At 31.0% G+C, this 24,765-nt stretch overlaps 1 protein-coding gene across 1 annotated transcript in view; it reads right to left on the bottom strand.

Moving 5' to 3' along the window:
• The window catches only part of LOC131853345 (nose resistant to fluoxetine protein 6-like), a 44,409-nt gene that overhangs the window by 888 nt on the left and 18,756 nt on the right, over window positions 1–24,765 (bottom strand). The window contains exons 3-12 of the mRNA XM_059204212.1: window positions 15,396–15,568; window positions 14,067–14,260; window positions 10,381–10,663; window positions 8,539–8,702; window positions 6,817–6,985; window positions 4,460–4,653; window positions 3,941–4,066; window positions 3,109–3,314; window positions 1,172–1,314; window positions 295–406 (exon numbers count right to left, since the gene is read on the bottom strand). Of these exons, the coding sequence (XP_059060195.1) occupies window positions 295–406; window positions 1,172–1,314; window positions 3,109–3,314; window positions 3,941–4,066; window positions 4,460–4,653; window positions 6,817–6,985; window positions 8,539–8,702; window positions 10,381–10,663; window positions 14,067–14,260; window positions 15,396–15,568 (1,764 nt within the window). The remainder of the gene's footprint in view (window positions 1–294; window positions 407–1,171; window positions 1,315–3,108; window positions 3,315–3,940; window positions 4,067–4,459; window positions 4,654–6,816; window positions 6,986–8,538; window positions 8,703–10,380; window positions 10,664–14,066; window positions 14,261–15,395; window positions 15,569–24,765) is intronic.

The following is a 24,765-nucleotide window of genomic DNA, read 5'->3' as shown; positions in this document are numbered from 1 at the left end:
CATTTAAGTCCTCAATGCTAAAGCGTGAGTGGTAGGCACAACAGACGGCACAAGATGTTGTTCTTGTACATAGCCAACAATTGCCCTTTACCATCGGATGGGTCGTCATTCTTTATTGCCAGTTTTATATAAGCGTATTGTATACAAACCAAAGCGGAAATTTTATGCTTCAGATCATTAACAAAGTAGGCAGAAAAGAAAGTTTTTCATTCGTCTACAACTCCGTTCGATTTTTTATTTTCTCTACTCATTTCTAAATATTTTTTCATTTATTAGGATGTAAAAGGAACTTACCGAATTTTTTGAGAAGAATCTTCTCGATGCCGTGTATTGGACTTTCAAACGTAATACACAGCAATAAGGCAAGGAAAAACGTCAGCACCAAGTGTGAAATGGAATTTGCTGCCTGAAAGTAAATATACATTCGTATAATAGAATTCTTGTTACAAATTTATTATTAATATTAAGATCTTAAGACCTCTCGTGTTAGTACGGTTAATTTATTTTCTATCTTTGAAAATCTGTAAGTGGTCTCCCTGGGTTATTTATAATCATTATTGTGTTTATAAACAGCCTTGGTTTTCTAAATAAAAATAAATAACTGAATAATCAAATCTATTTAAAAACTAGATATATAATTAAGACAGATCAAAACGTGATTAACTTTACTTTTGTTTTATTTAATTCATAAGACACAAATTTTTTTTTATTTATACTACTGATGAATGAAGGAGTGATAAATAAATTATTCTGATTTTGTCTTTAACTATTATTTACCTTTATAAAGGATATACTCACTACCTAAGGATCGACAACGTGCACGTGACACACCTGGTGTCTGAGGCGTCCATAGGCTACGGTAACCATTTACCAACAGATGGGCATATGCATGCTTGTTTGCCACCATTTATTGGAACTTAAATTTATATCTGGCCGGTATTGGTAGAAGAAAATTTGAATTTTATGTAAAGAAAATGTCTTCTATTGTTCGAAAAATTTTCCATTGACATATCGTAAATGAGCCTTGTTACTTTTACTAAATATATATATTTTACTGTATTTACTGCTGCTGTGCATTCAATCCCTACACCATTGTGGTATAAAAAAAATGTAAAGTGGCAAAATATATCATAGATATGCACATAAATTTCATTTAAATCTAGTTACTTACCACAGTTAACATAGTGAGATGGGCTGGATGTCTCAACTGTCCTATATAGTACAATTCGACAATACCATTCACGAGGTAAGCACAATAAGTTAATCTGGACAATGGCACCAGTAGTTTCCAATTGAACAGCTTCGCGAAAATACCTATAAAGGAATACATTACGTAACATCAAGTCTCAAGGCGATTGTGGCCCGGGTCCCCACCAACATGCTGGCCACCACATTTAACAAAAAAAGTATCTATGTATTTATATCAGTTGTCTAATAAGAAAGAAAGAAAGAAAGAAAGAAAGAAAGAAAGAAAGAAAGAAAGAAAGAAAGAAAGAAAGAAAGAAAGAAAGAAAGAAAGAAAGAAAGAAAGAAAGAAAGAAAGAAAGAAAGAAAGAAAGAAAGAAAGAAAGAAAGAAAGAAAGAAAGAAAGAAAGAAAGAAAGAAAGAAAGAAAGAAAGAAAGAAAGAAAGAAAGAAAGAAAGAAAGAAAGAAAGAAAGAAAGAAAGAAAGAAAGAAAGAAAGAAAGAAAGAAAGAAAGAAAGAAAGAAAGAAAGAAAGAAAGAAAGAAAGAAAGAAAGAAAGAAAGAAAGAAAGAAAGAAAGAAAGAAAGAAAGAAAGAAAGAAAGAAAGAAAGAAAGAAAGAAAGAAAGAAAGAAAGAAAGAAAGAAAGAAAGAAAGAAAGAAAGAAAGAAAGAAAGAAAGAAAGAAAGAAAGAAAGAAAGAAAGAAAGAAAGAAAGAAAGAAAGAAAGAAAGAAAGAAAGAAAGAAAGAAAGAAAGAAAGAAAGAAAGAAAGAAAGAAAGAAAGAAAGAAAGAAAGAAAGAAAGAAAGAAAGAAAGAAAGAAAGAAAGAAAGAAAGAAAGAAAGAAAGAAAGAAAGAAAGAAAGAAAGAAAGAAAGAAAGAAAGAAAGAAAGAAAGAAAGAAAGAAAGAAAGAAAGAAAGAAAGAAAGAAAGAAAGAAAGAAAGAAAGAAAGAAAGAAAGAAAGAAAGAAAGAAAGAAAGAAAGAAAGAAAGAAAGAAAGAAAGAAAGAAAGAAAGAAAGAAAGAAAGAAAGAAAGAAAGAAAGAAAGAAAGAAAGAAAGAAAGAAAGAAAGAAAGAAAGAAAGAAAGAAAGAAAGAAAGAAAGAAAGAAAGAAAGAAAGAAAGAAAGAAAGAAAGAAAGAAAGAAAGAAAGAAAGAAAGAAAGAAAGAAAGAAAGAAAGAAAGAAAGAAAAATATTTTATTCAGTGCAATGTAAAATAATAAGTAATAAGCTGTGCTTGTGTTATGGGTACTAGTGGGCACTGTGTTAAATGTCCAGGATTATTATTATTTTTGTTCAATTGTATTCTTGTTTATTACGTATATAAGTAATGTATATTTTTCCAGCATAGCACAAAAATACTAAATAAAAAGTATCTATGAATAACAAAATACCCAATAAATAATGTTCGTTTTCAGTCGTTTTGCTGAAACATTCGTGTATTCTCGATGAGACAAAGAGAAAGGTTTTTGGTCGGTCTTTTTATCTAACGAGGTCCTTTCATCTTAAATTATTAGAAAATTATTCGTAAATATAACGAGATGTTATTATATTAAAAGAATTCAATGATATTTTTGTTTATACAGGTTCAATAAACTTATTTTTTTATATTTTCTCACGAGTTTAATATAACAGGTGAATAATTTTCTATCCGATACACTATTACACAGAAGAGTTTTATTATTACTAAAATGAGGCAATGCAGTTTGTTGTTTATAAAAAAATTTAAATACAATGACATAAGGAAAAGGAAACCATTAAATTGAATGTGTGTTTTCATATTCTATTACATCTAAATAGATTATGCAGTGCAGTGAAATCCTGTTCATTTAAAATTACAAATAGACACTCCTATTTGTATAGATAGAGGGAGAGGGTATAAAAATTTACTGTTACAAGATTTGTTGTTAATGATAATATCTCACCTCCATTTCCGGTGGTGCATGCAATAATCATCCATCCATTCGCTATCGCCCATGCCAGCTTATGTAGGGATATATACGCTGCTGCCTCAATAGCGTTGTACTGATACCACCCCTGATAGAAGATGCTAACCGAAAACGTTGTAACCGTACCCAGTATCAGACTGGTTGTCCATCCGAAGATTTTCAATGTCCGAGATAATTGGTAACTGAAAAAAAAGAACAACATTTCAGCAAGGCTACATATGTCTTTACGACTATTGTATCTTCACATTTTAATGACAAATTCGAAGTATTAAATTAGTATGTAAACGCTATACCTCTCCATAAATATAAATAACACACATATATATGTATACACATATATATATGAGTGTATATGTAAATACAACCTATATTATTTCCTTATGCCCTTTATAGTCTGATTTTTTTTATGTAATTGGAATGGCGTTACAGACGTCCATACGCTACGGTAATCGGTTACCATCAGATGGGCCGTACGCTGATTTACCACCTATGTAGTATAAAAAAATGTCAAAGATCGGACGACCCACAACTAGGTAAGTTGTATCGCCGCCTATGTACATGAATAGAATTAAGAACAACACTTTATTATGGTACTCAAGAATTTCCATTCCGTAAGACTAAGATATCATGCGTCTCATCCTGTAAATTCACAACCTATTCTCACCCTATAACGAAAACATAGCTTACAAAGCAAGCTGTTTGGTATCTGAAATAGGTAAAACTGAATTACCCACGTCGGCCATACAAAGTCTACTTCTGTTTACATTATTTCAAGTACGGCCGCTATATGAATTACAAAATTACTCACTTTTCTTTTTGGATCCGATATAGAATATAGCCAGTTAGTAAGCCCATTAAATATGTCGTTATTTTCATGTGTGTCTTTATATAAGCTTCTTTGAAATAAAAATTGGAAATCAAGTCTGTGAATTCTCTGAAACAAAATAAAAGAATTAAGAGAAATCTCAAATAAAGTAATATTTATGTTTGAGAGTAACGAAATAAGATTTTTTATATTCAATTATTGGTTATTGGTAATGTATTTTTAAAATTTTACTGTGGAATCTGCAGGAATTAGAAAGTAACATAAAAATATTGGTTACTAGTGGCCCACCACAGGTTCACCCGACTCATAACTTTGTGAGTATTCTATACTATATATACATATATATATGTGTAATATTGACATATAATATACATATCAGAACTTACTCACTGGAATAATTTAAGATAGATAATTCCCATTATATTGTTTAAACATTAAATGTGATTGACATGTTTCCAAATGTATAGATAAATTAAAAAATAAAAACTAAATTTTACTTACTTGGCAAATAATAAAAGTGTGGGATCCAATCGTCTGACATAAGTAATTACAGCTGGTATCAACAGGGATACCACTAGCCCTACACCCAATAACCCGAGGCCGAATCGACGCCATCTCCAGAGTGAATATATGAAGATTGGAGCGAAAAAGAACAATTGAGTGTCAACAGAGAGATACCAGGATTGAAACATGCACTGAAAAGTAGAAAATAAACATTAATATCAATCTAGTCGACCACTAGTGGTACATACAATACTATAGACAAACAATATTAAAGGCAATCAATATTGTTCGATTCTTAATTTAAGCACAGACTAAAAATAAACAAAAGAGTACATATGCATGAATGTGTCAAATACATGTATTTTTATGCATAATTTAAAAAAAAATATGAGTATTCTGCACGCCTTCTCTTTATAAACTATAGTGAGCGTAATTTCATACTCCTCCATTCAGGCAGTTTTCGTAAAAATATAGATACTAAGTAAGAATAAGGCCGCTGATACCTAACTACATAATATTATAAACGTAAAAGTTTGTGAATATGGATGGATATTTGTTACTCTTTCATGTAGAAACTACTGATCGGCTTTTGATGAAACTTAATAGTAATATAGCTTATACATCAGAATAACATATAGGCCATAAATTTCACGCGGATGAAATCGCGGACACAGCTAGTACAGTGATATACGGTATGGCAACACCGTAGACCACAAATAATGCCAACCACACGTTATATCCGCCCGGGCACGGAAATGCCGCACGGGAGCAATGTGAAGTCTACTCCGCTGTTTCTTGTCTGCCCATTGTACATACGTTCTCAAAATACATGACACCTTTTATATACACTGATTATGTTCTGCCTATAATTTTATAGAAAAAAATATTATATATAAACTCTCACTGTATTTATCTGCTCCTCTATTATATCTTGATGTAATAAAAACATTATTTCTTGCTAAAAGTCGCCTTTCTTTAATAATATTTACTAGCATAATAGTACAGTCCCGTCACTCAGAATTCAATTCAATTTCGATAATAATGAAAGAAACTGTATCATTATTCAGTTTTACTCGAAACGAAAAGTGGTTTGTCAATAAAATAAACTTGCTATATTGCCTACATATACGATCAGCTGACTAGTCATTAGGTTGCCCGTCATCTCGCAAGAGAGTAAGTTTTTTATTATTGATGGTCTTAGAATGCTTCAGTGGTAGAGGTATATTATATATGTTACTAGTTACTTGCCCTGTCTTCACCCGGGTGTACATGTATTATATATATAAACCTTGCTCTTGAAGTGATCTATTAAAAAAAACCGCTTCAAAATCCGATGTGTATGTAGTTTTAAAGATTTAAGCATACATAGGAACGGATAGACAACGACAGCTACTTTGTTTTGTAATATGCAATGATATTGGTGTAAGATGAACAAGCTCAATAAGACGCTCGATTTCAGCAGTAAACTTATCTACCGACTTCTCGTAATTTAATACAGTCATTTTTTTATGTTACAGCATGTAATTTTAAGTATTACAGCATATAATTTAATTGAATATTTCCGAAGATATTACTTCGGAATACTTAACTTAACTTAGATTTAAATGCGTGCGTTTAAACCGGTATTTAGGTTTAGTATCAGTATTGCACCCGTGCAAAGCCGGAACAGATCACTAGTCCTAAAAAAATAAATGAAAACTCAAGTCATTTATTTTTTGTAAATAGAACGACAACGATACTGACGGGCCGTCTCTTTATGAAAAGTAGTAGAGCAAGAGTCCACGGCGGCCAGACATACCTCTTATTAGTAAATGTGAAAGTTCTTGTATGAGTGTCCCCAACACAGGTAAAAACGATCCCCAAACATGAAACCTGGATTATGGCAGGTAACAGGTAACAAAGGTGTAAAAATTTTCAAATTCGTTATTTTAAGAAACTCAATTTTTTCATATATGGCAAGTTATAATACTACTACGAACAATACGTATGTCTGGCCGTTGTGGGCTCTTGCGCTATAGTATCGTCGATACATATCAGAGTAAACAACTGCACCATCACATCGACATGTGACACGTTCTGGTTCAGGTACCCCTCATCCGTTGCCATTCCTGAGGACTAAATGTCTCATACCTTCGTACTTTTATACTTTCCCTGCCAACCTTCAACCTAGAACACAGCATGAAGCTGCTTGGTGGCAGATGCTTAGGTGAGATAAAGACATTACGTGAGAACTTATGCTAGCTACTGATTAAAAATCTCCCTTTGATAAAATACTATTACAGATTATTGTGACATAAAATTTAGAATATTAGGATTATTTCTTACAAAAAACACAATGCCATGAGAATTCTTACCATTTTATCTGTGTTGACATAATTGTTTATGTAAAGTATATTGGCCCACCACGACTCCATACATCTATCTTGTTCTAACCTCATCTTGTTCTCCCACATAGGACCATCTCCGATCTTCGGGAACCATGTCATGTAGAACAATATGACAATAGCATAAGCTGGTGTTACCCTGCACAGAAATATAGTCTTTATAGTCTTCTCGTGTTGCTCTTTATGTTTATTTATCTCGTGATTACTTTAGTTCTTTCGTAACCGGGCAGAAAATAATTTATTTAATCATATTATTATGGAAACATTATATACTTTAAAGCAATGAAAGGAAATATATATAAATAAAAAACACTATATACTTTTGTTGTCTATAAGTAGTTTATTAAATGCATTGGATCGTAAATGATATAAAAATTAACCCCCGATACTCTTTGTCAGTTCATTCGCATTCAGCGTATAAATATAATTGAATTTACGAATGTTTAGGAATGTGTACTTAAATTACCAACACGCGCAAACATATAGTTATTTATAACATCACAAATACTTCGGATAATTATATACTTTGATACAAATTGGTTCGATAGAGTAATCAGAACCTTTAATCAACGTTTAATAACGTAGTTGAACAGCCGAATTCAATTTGCCCTCGTCGGCAATTACAGATCAATCAAGGTCATGTTAATGCTTTGATATACATAGCTTGTTAGATTATGAGTTACAGTGAAGATTGATATATAATTGAGTACTAAGCCATACACTATACTAAGTTATTGTTTCGTTTGTTTATTTCATTTTTTTTCATACTATGATGATGGCAAGTGGCAAGCATACGGCCCATCTGATGGTAAATGGTTACCGTGCCCACGCCGGACGCCTGAAACACCAGGGGTATGACGTGCGCGTTGCCGTCTTTTAACAAACCTTAATATACTCTTTTTGAAAAACCCCATGCTAGTCTCGTGAGAAAACCTCGGCAGGAAGTTCATTCCACAATCTAAGTGTAGTTCATTCTTTATTTATTCAATTTGTTTTTTAAGTAGTACCCTCTAAATAATCCATATTAGTGTCACTAAAAACTAGCGGCATATTCGCCCTGAACATGCCATAAAGCTGAGTGAAGCCATTTCAATGCTTTATCCATGAAATTTGTCTTTGTTGATTTTAATATTTTTCTATTCATTTTGTTTTTTGTAGCATTGAATAATTATTTTCTCTTTCTTGCACTCAACATAACGATCGCGCTTAGATTAAATGAGTGCATTATGCATGTCCCATTGTAGTGAATTATTTAGTCTGAGATATAGAACATACGGATTCGTAAGATCGACCGGCCTACTACAGTCTCCACAAATATTCCTTCTAAAACTGCTGTTTCGCTTTTTATATTATATCCCCCAAACCAAAGAATCTACTTCATAATCCTAATCCGTACGTCTTTTTATCCCTACCCTTGGACAAGTATTTCTTTACTTAGTCAACTTTGCTATTTGGCAGTTTGTATTCACACAAAATCTTTAAAATGTAATGCTGAGCAACATTTATATATTTAAAAAAGCAAAACGTAAGTTTCTTACTCTTTCTTCTTGCGATGAGTGCGTTCCGAATGAGTAATAGAATAAAAAAATATTATACAAATTTGCTAATATTAAGTTTATTTGAAAAAAGATTATTTGTATTGTATTTCTATAATGAACAAAATTATGATACTATAATTAAAATAATATATACCTGAGATAGCGAAACAGTAGTATTGGTATAACATTTAATCTGCCCCGTCGTTTATCCAGTTCAGGAAGTAATATCCGACTGAATAGAAACGCTCCCAGAAATAAGAACGTGTCTACCAAAATCATGTTGTTCTCCATGAAAGCGTTGGCTGGATTGCGTAATATCTGTAATGAAATAGGATTATCTTAATTGGAAAGTATGATGATAATTAAAGTATTAAGACGGCTAGGCCAGAGGTAGACTGTAAAAAAACCTCTAAGTGGGTACCTCAGGGTCACCTATTTCAACCGCCAAGCAGCTTGCTTTATAAGCCGTGTTTCGGTTGTGGGATCAGATTAGACACGATAAAAGGCATGACATCTCAGTCCTCTGAAATAGCATCGCATTAGTGATATAACGGGTATCAGATGATAACGTGATATAGGTAGTGCTGTTCATGTATATAAAGCAATGGTTACCGCTTATCATCAGATATGCCGTCAGCTTGTTTGCTATTCAAAAACATAATAATAACAAAAAGTGACACGCACATATGATGTTTGTGGTGTATGTTGTCTTTGAACAACCTTATTAGTAGTAACACGTAGTAATCTTTAGCATCCGACTGAACAGAAACGCTAAGCTAGCTAGAACGCTACCGGGGGCTAATTCTAAGGGGCAAATTCTCTTATGGGAGTGACCTGTGAACAGCAGAGGGCTACGACAACGGGTTGTCTTGATGATAATAGAAATTAATCCAGATAGTGTTCGAGTCTCAGACAAAATAAATATATTACACGACATTATGAACATATTACGTTATGTTGGAGATAAGTAATATACTAAGAATATCGTTAGTCATACTTGGTTTCTAGTGATCAGTAGCAAACATTTGGACAACCAAAATTATACGATAAATTTACAAAATAGCAAATCAACAGCCAGTCATCATTATCATCATATGTAAAAACCCTTAGAACTATATACTGGAAGTTTGCATAGCTTAAACTAATCTTGGTAATACGGATGACTAATAACCGCAAAATAAGTCACAATAACAAGGTGTTAAACTATGATTCGTAGTGAAATACCCCAAAAATACATACATTATTTGCTACATTATATCACAGTAGTTTCCAAATATTTTAAGTATATGTAGACTGTGCTAAGTAGTATTTATAGTAGTTCATTTATTATTAGACTCAACGAATTCTCGTCGTAAATTGTAACGTCATTCATTACGGAATTATCACATAAGATAATCATTGAATTTATCCCATTATTGTCCATGGTTTTTTATCAAGGTGGTACGTAGGAGATTGCTTTTTACGATAAGACCGCCTTTTTATACAAAGTATTATACTTATTTTTAGTGGGTAACATATTAATATAATTGGGTTGGGACCAGTATCTTCTACTAATATCTATAAGCTCAAATAGTAAAACCAGCCGTAGTAAAATCATAATAAACGTCATACATTTTGACATGTACAAACCCTGCTTACGAGGCGTGGTTGAGCACCTATTAACCAATACTTTTTATTTCTGTAGAATATCAAACCAGCTGCACAAGAGGCCGAAAGGTAAATAATAAAAGGTAAAGGTAAATGATTTTGAGTTTCAGTTTGAATTGTAGACATAAACAGCAGTACAGAGATGAATGAAAGATAAATAAAGGAGGAGGAGTGACTTGAGGACTATCGTATTTGAAATTCTCTGCCATATCTCATTACACTTCAAACCAGAACATAACTGCTTAACGCCAGCAAAATTAGGAGAGACTGAAGTATCAACACGTGCCAACTTTATAATTGGTAAACAAAATTTTCTACTAGTATTACTATTATTAAGAAAACAACTTACCCTATCCCATGCTTCTGCGTCCATGACAGGTCCAACGCTGATAAATAAACAAGCATGTCCTGTTATGATAAAGATCATCGCCAAAACCTTGATCCCAGTGATGCTTTCCAAAGCCAAACTATTGTTCTGTTTGGTAGAAAGTATCTTTTTCATGTTATTAAGGATCGAAAATGATAAAACCACATCATGTAACGTGGAATTCCGCTTCCGGTCCCATTGTATGCAATAAATTTCATATGATGTGCTCATCAATAATATCGCAATGAACAGGAATATTAATGACCTGCAACAAACGAAATGATAACGTTTTAATACATCAAAGATACATAATTATAGCTATATCGAGGTAGCTTTTGTAAAAAATCGAAAGAAATTTCAGGATATGAGGCATGACATCTTAGTTCTCCAGGATGGCAACTCATAAGTATAAAGGGCGTTATCTATATAACAAAATAGTGTTGTTCATGTATATAGGCGAAGGTTACCATTATCAAACAAGTGGGCCGTCAGTTTGTTAGCCACACATACCTAGCGACCCGTTCTGGATTTTCACAGATTCGCACGGATGTATTACAAATCTTTGAGTTTCTAGGATTGTTCTATTCTATATAGCTCGCATGTATTGTACATATTAATTTTCCAATTGAATCACTATATATATTGCTGACTGCATCAAAACCGTTGCGTAATTTAAAAGATATAAGCTGTATAAAGATTGAACTAATTGAAATGAATTGACTCGATTAAGAACAAACAAAAAACTGCAAATATATACGGTATATAGCCGTACTTTATTTGCAGTTTGTTTATTTTATATTTATTTATTTGTGTGTTCTGTGGATACATAGTTACTGATGGGTACTGTACTTATGTGTACTTGTACTGTATAACTACAACTAAAACACTGTCACGTGATTATTTTGTTAAAATTGGATAATGAAAACTTTAATCTAAAAAAAAAATAATCCGAAGTAATACGAAGATTATTAATTGGCATAGGACAATTTAATATGACAAATAACATGTAAAATTACACCGTTAATCATCCTAAAATAAATAAATAAATATACTATCTACTCTTTAAGACAAGACTTCTTCATCATATAAAATCGCGTTATGGTAGTCTTGACTAATAAATCAATACACCTGAAATTTTTATTTGTACAAATGATATGTATACAAATATACATTTTATGGCTATAATTGCGGTGATACACCGAAAACTAATAAAAAGTAAATTAGACTTAATATCCCTTTATACATACAATTATAGTACGCAGCACAAAAAGAGATATTTGTTTGACTTACTTTTTTATTAATTCTTATATACTTTTTTATTTCTTCAATCTCAAACATCTTCAATTTATAGTTTACAATAACAACATATGAACAAAAAATATGTACAAAGATTTCCTAAATATTAGTTTGCTATATTTTTATTATATAGTAAACATATTTGCATACTTACTAGGTAAAATATTTTTAAGAACTTTTAACCCATAGAAAAATTTGACCCACATTTGCATTTCAAGTATTAAATAGAAAGTCTGTATTAATATAAATACACTCCATCAAATTCGTGTTCAATTGTTTTGTTTCGATGTATCATTGACTAACAGTTAAGGATAAGATGATCCTATACCTTATGCCTCCTTACCTTATCCCAGAGATATTCGTACCTATTTACTAAGCACTCGTACGTTCGACTGAAGCCTCAAAGCCTCAGATACCGGTAAACAAACAACTACGAATCCCTAAAAAACTAAGAGCTACTGTTTTCAAAATGTTTGTTTAGGTCATATTATCTTCTCGCCGTCGATATGTAAATTGGTATAAAATATCTTATGTATGCCTGCGTCATGTTTTACTGTGACTGGTATTGTGTAATTTAGCTTCAGATAGCAAACCTCAATGTTGGTATTGAGAATAATTGTTCGTGATCAAATAAGGTACGTTGTTAGTTTATTTGACTGAACACTTATAGAGTACAGTAACATATTTTCTTTTAACTTTATAACACAGTGGTTAGAAGGTAGCAATAATGTAAAGATATAAATGTGTATCAATGACTTTAATAACTTACATTTGTGTATTTATACTCCTTATTGAGATGAAGATAGAGATAAGCTATAGTAACCGTTTAACATCAGATGGACCGTATGCTTATTTGCCATCTACGTAGTACATACAAAAAGAGATATTTCAATAAATATGGGACTATTTTACTCAACCGATTTTTATTCCTTACTCATTTGCCAACAATTATTTTGTTTAACTTAAAGTGAGCTGAGATGGTATCATATATAACTTATCTATTCAAATAACTTGTACAGGCAGTAACATTAAATTCATAGCAAAAAAAAACTGTACTTAATTTTTCGAAAGTCAAATGTCAATTACAAGTCCGGTTTTGGTGTTTATATATTTCCCAATAATAATACATTGCCCCACATTACTACTCGCGTGAATTCGGGTAAAAAGTGTTGTATTGTTATATAATTTTTTAATATATACAAATAAATAAAATTTCAGTGTCTGTTCGTAATTTACAACAGCTTTTCACTGAATGCATATGAAATTATATATACCTACGGTACTTACATTAAAAAAATATTATAAATATTCTGTCTGTCCTTTTGTTCCAGCTAATCTCTGAAACGGTTGACCTATTTTAACGAAATATTCATTCGCAGATAGTTAATATCATATGGCTTAGGCTGCTTTTATTTCTAAAAAAATATTAATTTTAATAAAAAATCTCAAATTTCGCGCTAACATCGCAGGTCTAATATATTATGTTCTATGTGTGTATTAAATTTAATTCAAATAGGGTTTTTGCCTATTAATATAATAAACACATTATGTTTATTGTATTAATAGAATTCGGTAGGTAGGTGTGTAGTATTTAGCACTCCATATAGACACATTATAAAGTATTTTTCCGCTGTGCTATTGGTATTTAAATATTTGGCTCGAAAACCGCATGTTTGGCAAATTCCGCAAACCGTAGGCGTTTGTTAGTTGTTAAATTTAATACTTGAAGGGTAGCATTGTGGTCAAGTATGCGAGCAAACACAGGTGTATTTCCGCATTCGGAAATCATTCTTCATTATTATTATATAATAACTAAGTAATATATAAACATTGTAAAAGCGGAATACACAAATGTGTATGCGTTAATATACTTTCTCAATAACATACCTACTTAGTAAATGAGCCTATAGACAATATAGTAGTTTTGCAGGACAAAGCCTATAAATCTTATATTAATTGACAATCGAGATAACTTCAGCGAAATATTTGAATTGACGTAGTATATAGCCTTTGTATATTGGATTAAATTGCTTTGTTGTCGATATTGACCCCTTTGAGGTAAATACGTCGGGCTAGTAAATTTCTAGACCGCAACATGTAATTTATGTTTAAATTTTAAGCTTTATTTGATCATACCTACTAAATTATACATAAATAACACATTTAGTAATTATCTCATTTTAGAATACTAGAGTGGCCATAATTTTCTCAATATACATAAATCTTATATATAAAATTCTCGTCTCACAATGTTAGTTACCATACTCCTCTGAAACGGCTTGACGATTTTATGAAATTTTATATGGCAAAACAACGTTTGCCGGGTCAGCTAGTATTATTAAATAAAGGCTGAGGTATTTATGATGACTTACAAAAAAGCAACATCCAGTGAATTGAGAGTAAGTGGTCGCTTCGTGTAGCAGTCTCTCTCTGTGACTTGTACACTGGTCGTATTACCAACTGTGTGCGAAAGGACATCACTGACAAACTGCTCAACAGCACTTGCATGACAGACCCTTGGCACGCATATCGCCCACCGCAGCGTCTCGCCGCGACCGGTTCGTACCTGGAAATATTATTTTTATAGTATTACAACAATAAATAACATTATTTTTACCCACTCCGTTCGTTTCATAGTTGAAAATACAAATAGCGCCATCTTGTGGAGCATTTCGGAAACATGACTTTGTATTACAAGCTCTACAATCTCTACATGTAACTTTGTCTACCTGATAGTTTAATTTAATAATACCGCCACCTAGGGGAATGTTTGGTAAACGTCACATTTCAATTAAAGTTCGCGTTCTATACAACTATGTACAATTAAGAGTTCAATCTGTATCCCATTAATTGCAAAGTTTAATAACTAAAATTATATACAATAAATAAATATAGTTACACTAAAATTGTGTTTGTTTGTTGGTCTTGTTTATCTCTTTTAGATGTGCAGACATCTAAAAGAGATAAACAAGACCAAGACGACCAAGACGTCATTCTTTGATCATTTTAGGGTACTGAACTAAAAATAAATGACCGCTACCTGCGAATGAATTAGCATCCTATTTTACGAAGAATTCGTGAATATTTTTTCTGAGCATTGGGTGGTGTTCCGGCTCACCTTCATGACTATTTAACACAAACTACTACTAACTGCAAAAAGTTGCTATTTAAATATTCACAGGCGTAATAGATTTGTTTTCGATGTACCTACTTTATTTTGTATTCTCTCACTTTTTCTTCTTCAACAAAAATCTATCGGTCTCCTCAAAAATTATTAAAAGTCAATATTTAAAGTAAGTTTCATTTGAAACTCCGATGTGTTAGCGAAGACAGGTGAGTATATTTTGTTCTCGAGAAAAAATAGTTCTAAAACCAGCGCCTATGGAATTAAGGGACAAATAACCTTCATATGATTTAAAATGTAACACTTAAATACATATTATTTTCTTTTTAAAAATAAATAAAGTTGTTTTGTTTATGTAAATATACTGAGTTCGTGATTTTCTCGACTATATTTATTTTTGAAAATTAACTAAACATATAAAATTAAATACTAACTTTAAAACGTATTTACTTTCGCTCAAAGCCACAATCTTTGTTTTAATATTTGTATGAGAGATCTCTTTGAAAAATAATTAGCTTAAAATAAACTAAAAGATATTACAAATATTTGGTGTTTGTAATGGTTTGTTTCAAATCACCTTTTTGTATTCCTCAGATCTTCTCCATTTGATGTTAGCCAGACAGTACTGTCCATATACAACAGTATCATCATCAATTCGGTCTTCAATAGCTAGACACTCATCAAAGTTGCCCAAGTGAAATGAGGACCCGAACAGCAAACCTTGAGGGGATTTCGCTGATGCATCGAACACTGGAACAAAAATCTAAATTAGAATTGAGTTTATTACAGCATATAATAATGTTTCTGTCGACCCTATCTAGCATAACAGCTGGAGCGTGTTATTATCTTCCAGCATTCACAGATTTAGGCCGTTATTTTGGTGATCAGAGACGGCTTTGTTATAGACATAACAATTCTAAATACAACATAATATATCATATAATTCTCAAAAACTCGATCAATATATATATTCCATTGTAATAATGCATAATTTTTTTAAGTAAATAATAACAAGTGAACAACATTTCCTTGAAAATTACGGAGGGAGGAGTATGAAATTTCGTACACTTACAGTTTATAGGAATGCAGAATGCTAATATTTTTTTTTAATTAGACATAAATATTTTTTATTATAACCAAAAAATTGTCTATTGTCTAGTAAGACAATAGACAATTTTTTGTCTATAATTAGAATAGAATAGAAAATCATTTATTCAAATAAACTTAATTTAAGAACTTTAGAATAGTCAACATTTTTTTTAAATCTACCGCTTATTCGGAACTCTCTCGTCTCATCACAAGAAGAATAAGCAAGAAACTTACCATTATTTAACATTCAGTAAAACAACAATTAATTTAACATTCAGTAGAATGTCGAATTAATTATGGTCGAATTTCGACAATTGGGCGTAAGTTAATATGAGTATCTGAATCATTAATATGGATGTAAAAACCCTCTTTATATAATTAGCACGTTACAATATAATGTGCTAAATATACAAATAGGTTTGCACGTTCTTTTAAAGGAAAAATTACATAAATGTAAATAATTTTGTATCTTGTCACAATAACAAAATTATTGGCAATGTGTAAAACAGTCAATTAAATTTGTCAATAATGTGACAAAGAAAATATATCAGTACACTGTATTCCAACTTTATTATTTTAAATATCGAATTCATTTCTTTTTTTAATTCTTATTTACGTATTCCCAATTTATATTCTAATGATTGTATTCGTATTTGTTGCCATAATCAAATATTGTTTTACAAATGAAAGGAAAATCAACAGTTGACCAATAAAGTAAACAAAAGTTAAAGTCGCGATCGAACGTTAATTCTTAGTTTAAAGAAACTCTAAACAAACGTTATTATTGTCGGAAAACATAGTTTATTTAACAGTCTGTATTTAAGTGTAATTTGAATAACAAATTTGGGGTCACGGCGTTGACCTATGCAATCATATAATAGAAAACTAGTGTAAAAATTGAATAAATAATGATTGAATTATATAATTTTATTTATAGAAATGTATTTCATTTATTACTTAATACATTTAGAACACTTTACATATTTTTATAAATAAAAATGAATATTTACTTTATGTATTCCAAAACCAATTAGTTAATTTTGATGATTAAGTTATTCCGTGTACCCCGTAGAAGATTCCGGGTAAAAGATTGTTTAGTTATTTGAAAATCAATAACTTGTAATGCTATATATTATAAAATCTACAGTATGACTTCTATATATATTTGTTATCATGATTTCCTAAATTATTTATATCATTTCAATAGTGATAAAAGAAAAATCTCTAAAACTTATTACACTAGCGCGTAACCTGATCGATTCACTATTAATTAATCAAATTAAATTTAATAACAGCATTAATACACATTTTTTATATTAGAACTCAGAAGACAATTGATAAAAATTGGGAACATTCGTCAATGTAACAATTTCTTTGTTAGCTGACAAAGGCGATCGGTTTGCGGAAAACGGGCCGGTCCTTGTAATCGTCCTCACCACACTCTAATGGTTTCCCACTTGCATTGAGTCGGCCACAGTTTTTAGATTTATAGAATTCCAATCAACCTTGGCCCGATTGTCTAATTTTTATACATTTTATTCAAATTTCAAGTAAAGACACCATTATCCGTGTGTTTATTGAAACACTAACTATCTATACCAACTTCGCATGGATGCATTACAAAACTTTAAATTTCCTAGCTTGTTCTATACTGCATTGATTGTACATATAAACCTTCCCTTTGAATTACTCTATCTATTTCTGAAAACTACATTACAAAGCGTTGAGTAAATTAGATTTAAAGATTTAAAGATACAAACGAATAGACAGCGGGTATGACTTTGTTTTATACGGCGTATACGGGTATATATATACATACGTGTATAATATTTATATTTGTGTACGGCGTATTTACATAAAATACGCCGTACACAAAATCGCATATATATATATATATATATATATACATATAGTATCAGCAATGTGCTTAAGGTATAGTTTCATAGTTTACATTTTTTATGAATAATTATTCATAAATATATGTATCAATACTAGTAATATAATAAATAATAATAATCATTACTGAATAAACAATTTGACAAATAAAATTATACGTATAGTATTACTTAATTTATTTTTCAAAATTTTAAACAATTTGTCATATTTTATTTAAATTAATCCGACCACTCTTCGCTATGACTCAATAAGTTCTAATTGAAGCCAATAAAAACCATCCCATCTCTTAAGTTGAATAGCAAGAGTTAAATATATGTAGTAAGTCAAGTTTCATAAAAATTAGTTAAGAAGTTTAAAGTTTATCCCCGACCGAAATCGTGAATATACGATAAATACAAGAATCTTAGAACTTGTCAATTTTATTCCATTAACATTAATTCTCTATCGTAACAGATGAAAATGGAAACTCTATTATGTACTCAGGTATGTGATCATTCAACAATTTATTTATACACAATTCGAGATCATACAACTAGGTTCGTAGTAAAAATGTCAAAATTGTGAAAAATAATAATAACCCAATGCCAATTTACACAATACCATCTACTCCCGAGCTAAGTAGAGCTTCTATTATGGGTACAAAACAAGTGATACAAATATAAATAAAGTAAATAAATACTTTTTTTTTCTATATAATACGTAATATCTGTCAAATTATAGAATACATAATAAAATTAATGTGTATTAATTGACCTTAATTTTCAAACGTTAGGTACATCTCATTGCTTCTATTGGATTATTCCATGACGTAACTACATAGATTTTTTTCCCACCAGCTCTTATAAAAATAGATATTCTATAACAAGTTTAGTTATATTTAGCAATAGATGGCCTATTACACTCTATATATTAGTTAGTCGTAGTACTCTACTAAGCACAAAATTAAAGAGTTTTTGTTCTCCTACAACAAGTTTAATTACCATAAAATCTAAATTAAAATAAATTAATTTACTGACGCCCGTACAAGATGTTTATGATATTATGTTTTTTTGCTTTAGTTTTTTTATGTCTAACTCAAGCTGTAGTTTTAACCGACATCAAACGTTATTTTTAAATATATCTTCCTTCCACACTTGGTTATTTTGGTCAATAAATTTATACAGTTTTTGAGAAATATTAAAAACGATGTGTTTATGACACAGACACTTTTTGAGAGAGTATCATGAAAGTGTAACATTGGTGTAAAAGAGGTCCTAAATTTCGAATTCTCGCATTTAAATATCCAATATTCATTACAACTAAAAATTTCACCTAATTACAAAATAAGTAAAATTTTCAAAATATGTGAAATAAATGTGACCAACTGTGATATAGACAGGAGAGCAGTAAAAAAACCAAGAAATTAGTGTGATGGAACCTGTTACCACCACACACCACACCAGCTGTCGATTTTATACTTACCTATTACGTCCTTTGATCAACAGTCAAAGTAAAAATAAAATATACATATTTTAAATTAGGAATGCAAAATTTCTCTGTGATGGTAAACACGCTCAAGTTATTTTAACACTTGAATTTACGTTAATTTCCCTCTATTTGTGTCTATGTCATTGACCTGTAGCCCTCAATCTAAGCAATTTTGTACCTAAATGAAAAAGTATTGCAATTCAAAATCGCGTGGCAATAATATAATTTGTATAACCCGTAATATGGGCACCGGTAAGTTGAACAGGTTTTGTCTGAATTATTCTGAAATTCTCTTAAACCTACATCATACATCTTTTAATATAACAGGTTTAGATATTAACTGTTTTATACGTACATACACACATATAATATAATATAAAATATTTTTCTTAGATGGATTTTTATTTGATTTTAGCAGTTACAGGACATGATAATAATATTAAGGAATTATTTATCATACTAAATTTCTAGTTTCCAGACATTTAATATTTTCAGATGATTACAATTAACAATGTACACTTTCAATTATGAAATTGTACTGAACAGATGCAATAATTTATCTATAAACATCACCTCTATAGCAGGTATGCCAATTGTACGAGGATCCTCGTATAAATAAGAAATTGTTGACCTTCAGTATGATAACATTTTCAACCTCGTACATATTTGTACGAGATTTTGACCCCCAAAAATCATCAAAATATTATGATGACGAGTTTAGAGAACCCAATTGAGCGAATGTACGTGATATATCAGATTTTTATTTTTTCATATGAGGTTAAGTGTTTTAAGATTGGGTAACACTACTGTTTATTTATTCAATTAATACAATATAACCTTACAACTAATTACCAACACGTTTATATCTTAAAACTATTATACTTAATATAAAGAGTGGTACATTCCAATATTATTTATTAGAGAAGGCAAGGCTTCATTGTATGTGCAGTGCTGTAGAGTACAAATATTATTCTGCCCCTCCGATCGCACCTTCAAACTGGTATAGAAATTACGACGGCCTGAGCTCAGTTCGAACCCCTAGAGGTACCCTCAGACTAAATACGTATCCGTCAGGCGGCAGTTGAACTTCAACCGCTCCATAAGTCTTCAATCTGCGAGTTTGGAGTACCATCTGCACTCGCCCCTTATCGCCTTGTAAAGCTGTAAAGGCCAGCTGCGGCCAACTGCATTAGAGTAGTCCGAAAAAAAGATATTATTCTAATAATAGTGCTAAATTGCTCAAAGCACATATCATATCAAATAACATGCAGTTTAATAATATCTAACATTATTCAAAGAGTTTTCTTAATAAACTCATAGTGTACTCATACATCAGAGGTTCGCAACATTAGCAGTCACCAGTTTACTGGCCTTGGAACTCGTCGCGAATGACTAAACAGTTTCGGGCTCGGGGCAAGTCAACTCGACTCGCCTGAATTCTACTCGCGCCCGCACTACACTGCACTGTGTGTGATATTGACCCAAATTGTGTAACTTTACGTCTAACTCTTAGAAACTAGTGCATAGTACATATACTTGAAGCATACGATGTCAACGGTCTGGACAGACAGACGGACGAAAAAATAATCATATTATGTTTATACTTAATTCATTCATTCTGGTTACAGCCACTGATTACACTATTACGTTTTAAAAAAAAATATTGGAACTTTTATATTTGTATTTTGGGCTGGTTTTCAGTTTTATTGGTGCGGCAATAAAGTTGACTGACCGAAAACTGAAAAAAGGAAGGATATATATGCTTGTAAATCATAGTAATAGGTTACACTATAGGAAACATATGTTCTCTTATGCATTTTCCTGATGTCTGGAATAGAAACGTATGAGTGTTATCTCACGTGTCACATCATAAACTATCGTAAAATATGTATTGGTCCCTTCCGATTGGTCCCCCGTCAAATTCTAACGGGGTCCGAAATTAAGACGGCCTGAGCCGAGTTCGAACCCCTAGTGGTGCTCTAAAGTCTCTAAAGTCGTATCAGTCAGGCGGAAGTTCTCTGTAACTCCTTCGGTTTGGACTGCCATCTGCGCTCGCCCCATCTCGTCTGGGGCCAGTAGCGACCAACATTAAAAAAGTCCGAAAAAAAAATGTGTAAACATGATTAACACTTTCCAGCACATATTATTCTAATTATATCTCATTTGCTATGCAAATTGCACAAAACATCTTTTTCTAAATAAAAACGATAACATACTTATTTGACTATAAATATAATCTTATGCAAAACATTAGATATGTTTTGCATAAGATTATATTTATTCGCATAATGTTTACTAAATGTCACAATGTAGTTTTATAAGAATGTTGTAATTTGTTCTAAAATACATTCAGCGAAAAATATTACATCAGTTAACGTCTTCGGATTTATTTATAAAATATCCGCCAGAGCGTTGCGACTAATTAAGTAATTATATTAACTTCTTGCCTCTATTTTTAGCTTCGTTGATATTAAATATTAAAAATGCAAGAAATAATATTCATTAGATTTGTGGCCAATAGAAGAAGGCGGATTTTAGGAAGCGGTTTTTTTTTTCATGGATGTATAAGGATCTATTTGCGCTAATTTTTATGGATGTATGGATGTATTATATGTGAAATGGTATATGCTGACCGAAATAGAAATAATCTTTATTTAAATAAACTCAATACAAGCACTTTTAAATAGTCATATTTTTTATTCTACTACTCATTCGGATCGCAGATTTATCATAAGAAGAATGAGCAAGAAACTTGTGTTGCTCTTTTGAATAGATGTATTTTTAATATTAATAATTACACAATAACTAGTAAGAGGCATGCGATAATCAACATAGAAACCGTTACGCACTCTATACTAAAAAGATAAAGTCAGGTCAGTCATCCCATCATAGTAAACGCGCCAGTATTTAACTACTAACCAACTAACCAACGGGAATCGCGTGGAAGTGGTGCTGACACCATTGTGTTAGGACGATTATTCATTAACATCATCTTTCCCTCCGGTAAACTGCATTTGAGATACATACTTAGATACAACTATGGAATAGACAATGTAGGTCTAATAAATCTATGCTTCATATACTGCAGAGGAAAGCTTATATTGTTTGTTTACATTTAATAGAGAAAAATGCTTTCACTATACTCTTATAGTACTCTTTTATTACAGAATTATAATATAATCCTACATTATATAATAACAAAAAAAATATAATAATAATATTTTCTTTATAATCTACTCTTTTTTTGTATCCAACGACTCAAACACAAACTGTATATGTTTGTGTTAAATTTTTTATTTTTATTAAAAACTCGTACCATGCGGAGGCTGGCTGCTAGTGTTAAATAATTATAATGAAAAATAACCAGATAAATACGTGTAACAAAGACTGCACAAAAAAAAGACAATAGAATTCGAAAAATAACAAACAAAAAATGTACAGGGTGTGCAATAAGAATGTTAATGTTCTAATTTTGCTTGTATTTTTTAATTTACTCACGTTTTCGTTGTAAAATGACTAAACTCAGTTTATTATATCCTATATATTATATTGACGACCTTGGTGGTCTAGCGGTTTAGCACACTGCCTTACTTCCGATGGTCGCGGTATCGATTCGTCGCACGATATTATTGGTATGATTGTTTGTATCAGTCTGGGTGTTATCGTGTTCTCTATGTATAATAAGTATGTATTTAACAAAAACAAATTCTATGTATTTATATCAATTGTTTAGTACCCATAACACATGTTTGCTCGGGACACATGCTTGCTTGCATGTTGCTGTATTGTTATATCTAATCCAATATTGTTTACTTATATATAATTATATTCAAATATGGTGTACGAGTCGGCATCGTACATTATTTCGCAACACTAACATTTCATTCTACATTTCACTATATTATTTATTAATTAATTTTTTTTTTTTAATTTATTTATTAAATCTTAAAATATAACTAGTCAGTTATATTTTAAGTTTTAATATACAATAATAATTAGATGTATCTATCAGAATCTTTTATAGTTTCGATACGACCCGAACATGTAGTGGACATGGTTTTATACATATGATATGATTTTGATATGCGACAGGCGTCGTAAGTACGTCATACCGTCATTGTCTACTAGCGTTCTAAAATGTGACGCGTCCATTGAAATAATTATAATGTAGTAGAAATATAAATTAAAATAAATAGAATTGTTTACATGTTTTATGTAATATATTTTAAGACCTATTAGTGATTCTCCACACTGAGGTATGAGCCATTTTGTATTGCTGTAGCACATACATGTAGGTTTACCCATATGCAATATATGCATTGGTTTAAATAATTGGTATTGTATACTATTTGTAATTAAGCCTATATGTGTGTACTAAGATACAAATAAAAATTCTTGTCTATGTATATGTACTAGTTGTTCGCTGTTGCACTTGTGTATAATAAAGAAGAGCTTGGTAGTTCGAAATAATAGTACATAGAGCGTCTTATTATAAGAAGCTATCGGGACGCTCTACTATTATTTCGAACTACTCATAGTTCCCTTTATGGTTGAATAAATAATGAAATCTATATCGGTTTATAATAATCACATAATAAAGAAATAATTTAGTACTTTTATATTATAATATTCTTACATAAATTACATCAAGCTAATCGAAAAAAAATCAATACATAAATTTCATTATAAAATATAGCCTATGTCTTATTCTGATGCATAAGCTATATTTACTGTAAAATTTCATCAAAATCCGTTCAGTAGTTTTTGCGTAAAAGAGTAACAAACTTTCGCATTTATAATTTTAATAAGATAAGTATGGATGATATATAAATATACTTTTTATACATATCTAATTCCAAAATGGACACCACCATACGGAAGCAAGAACCCAAACAAGTTTTGGTCAAAATAAACTTGATGGGAACGGTTATACAAGTACGTAGGAAGGTCACTAACACTGCTATTATACATCATTGTACGATACTAAGTACTTATTTATGTTTACATACTATGAAATTGTAACGCACTCATACAATATTGTATATGTATAAACCGACATACTCAATTCTGTATATATGTATACAAACCAACATATAAAAATATATTAATAAAGATATGAATATTGGTGATATCATGTGGAGGTAATTTTATTTTTACTAAACTAAGCCTACAGTTCATTTTTTATGTTGTAATTTAGAACTTGATTATAACGGCAAGGGAATGAAACCCGTTACCCCGAACAACATATACGAGAATATCACTTCCAGGTGTCTCCTACATATCTTAAGTAAAGTAGTAAGTAGGTACAACTAAGTAGAGTAGTCAACTCTACTTGATACAAATGACGAAAGAAAGCCTAAAGTCCTGATCACAGCTAATTTATATAAAACTAAAGTGTTTGTTTAGTTGAATGCGTGAATCTTAGGAACGAATTTTTGAATTTTAATATTGTTTTAATGTTAAATGGACCATTTAACGAAGAAGGCTAAAGGCTA

Source organism: Achroia grisella, unplaced genomic scaffold (assembly GCF_030625045.1).
Source record: "Achroia grisella isolate CSIRO2021 unplaced genomic scaffold, CSIRO_AGI_Agris_v1 utg900, whole genome shotgun sequence".
NCBI classification, from domain to species: Eukaryota; Metazoa; Arthropoda; class Insecta; order Lepidoptera; family Pyralidae; genus Achroia; species Achroia grisella.
The sequence above is the reverse complement of the archived record's forward strand: the minus strand, read 5'-3'. Positions and strand labels throughout refer to the sequence as shown.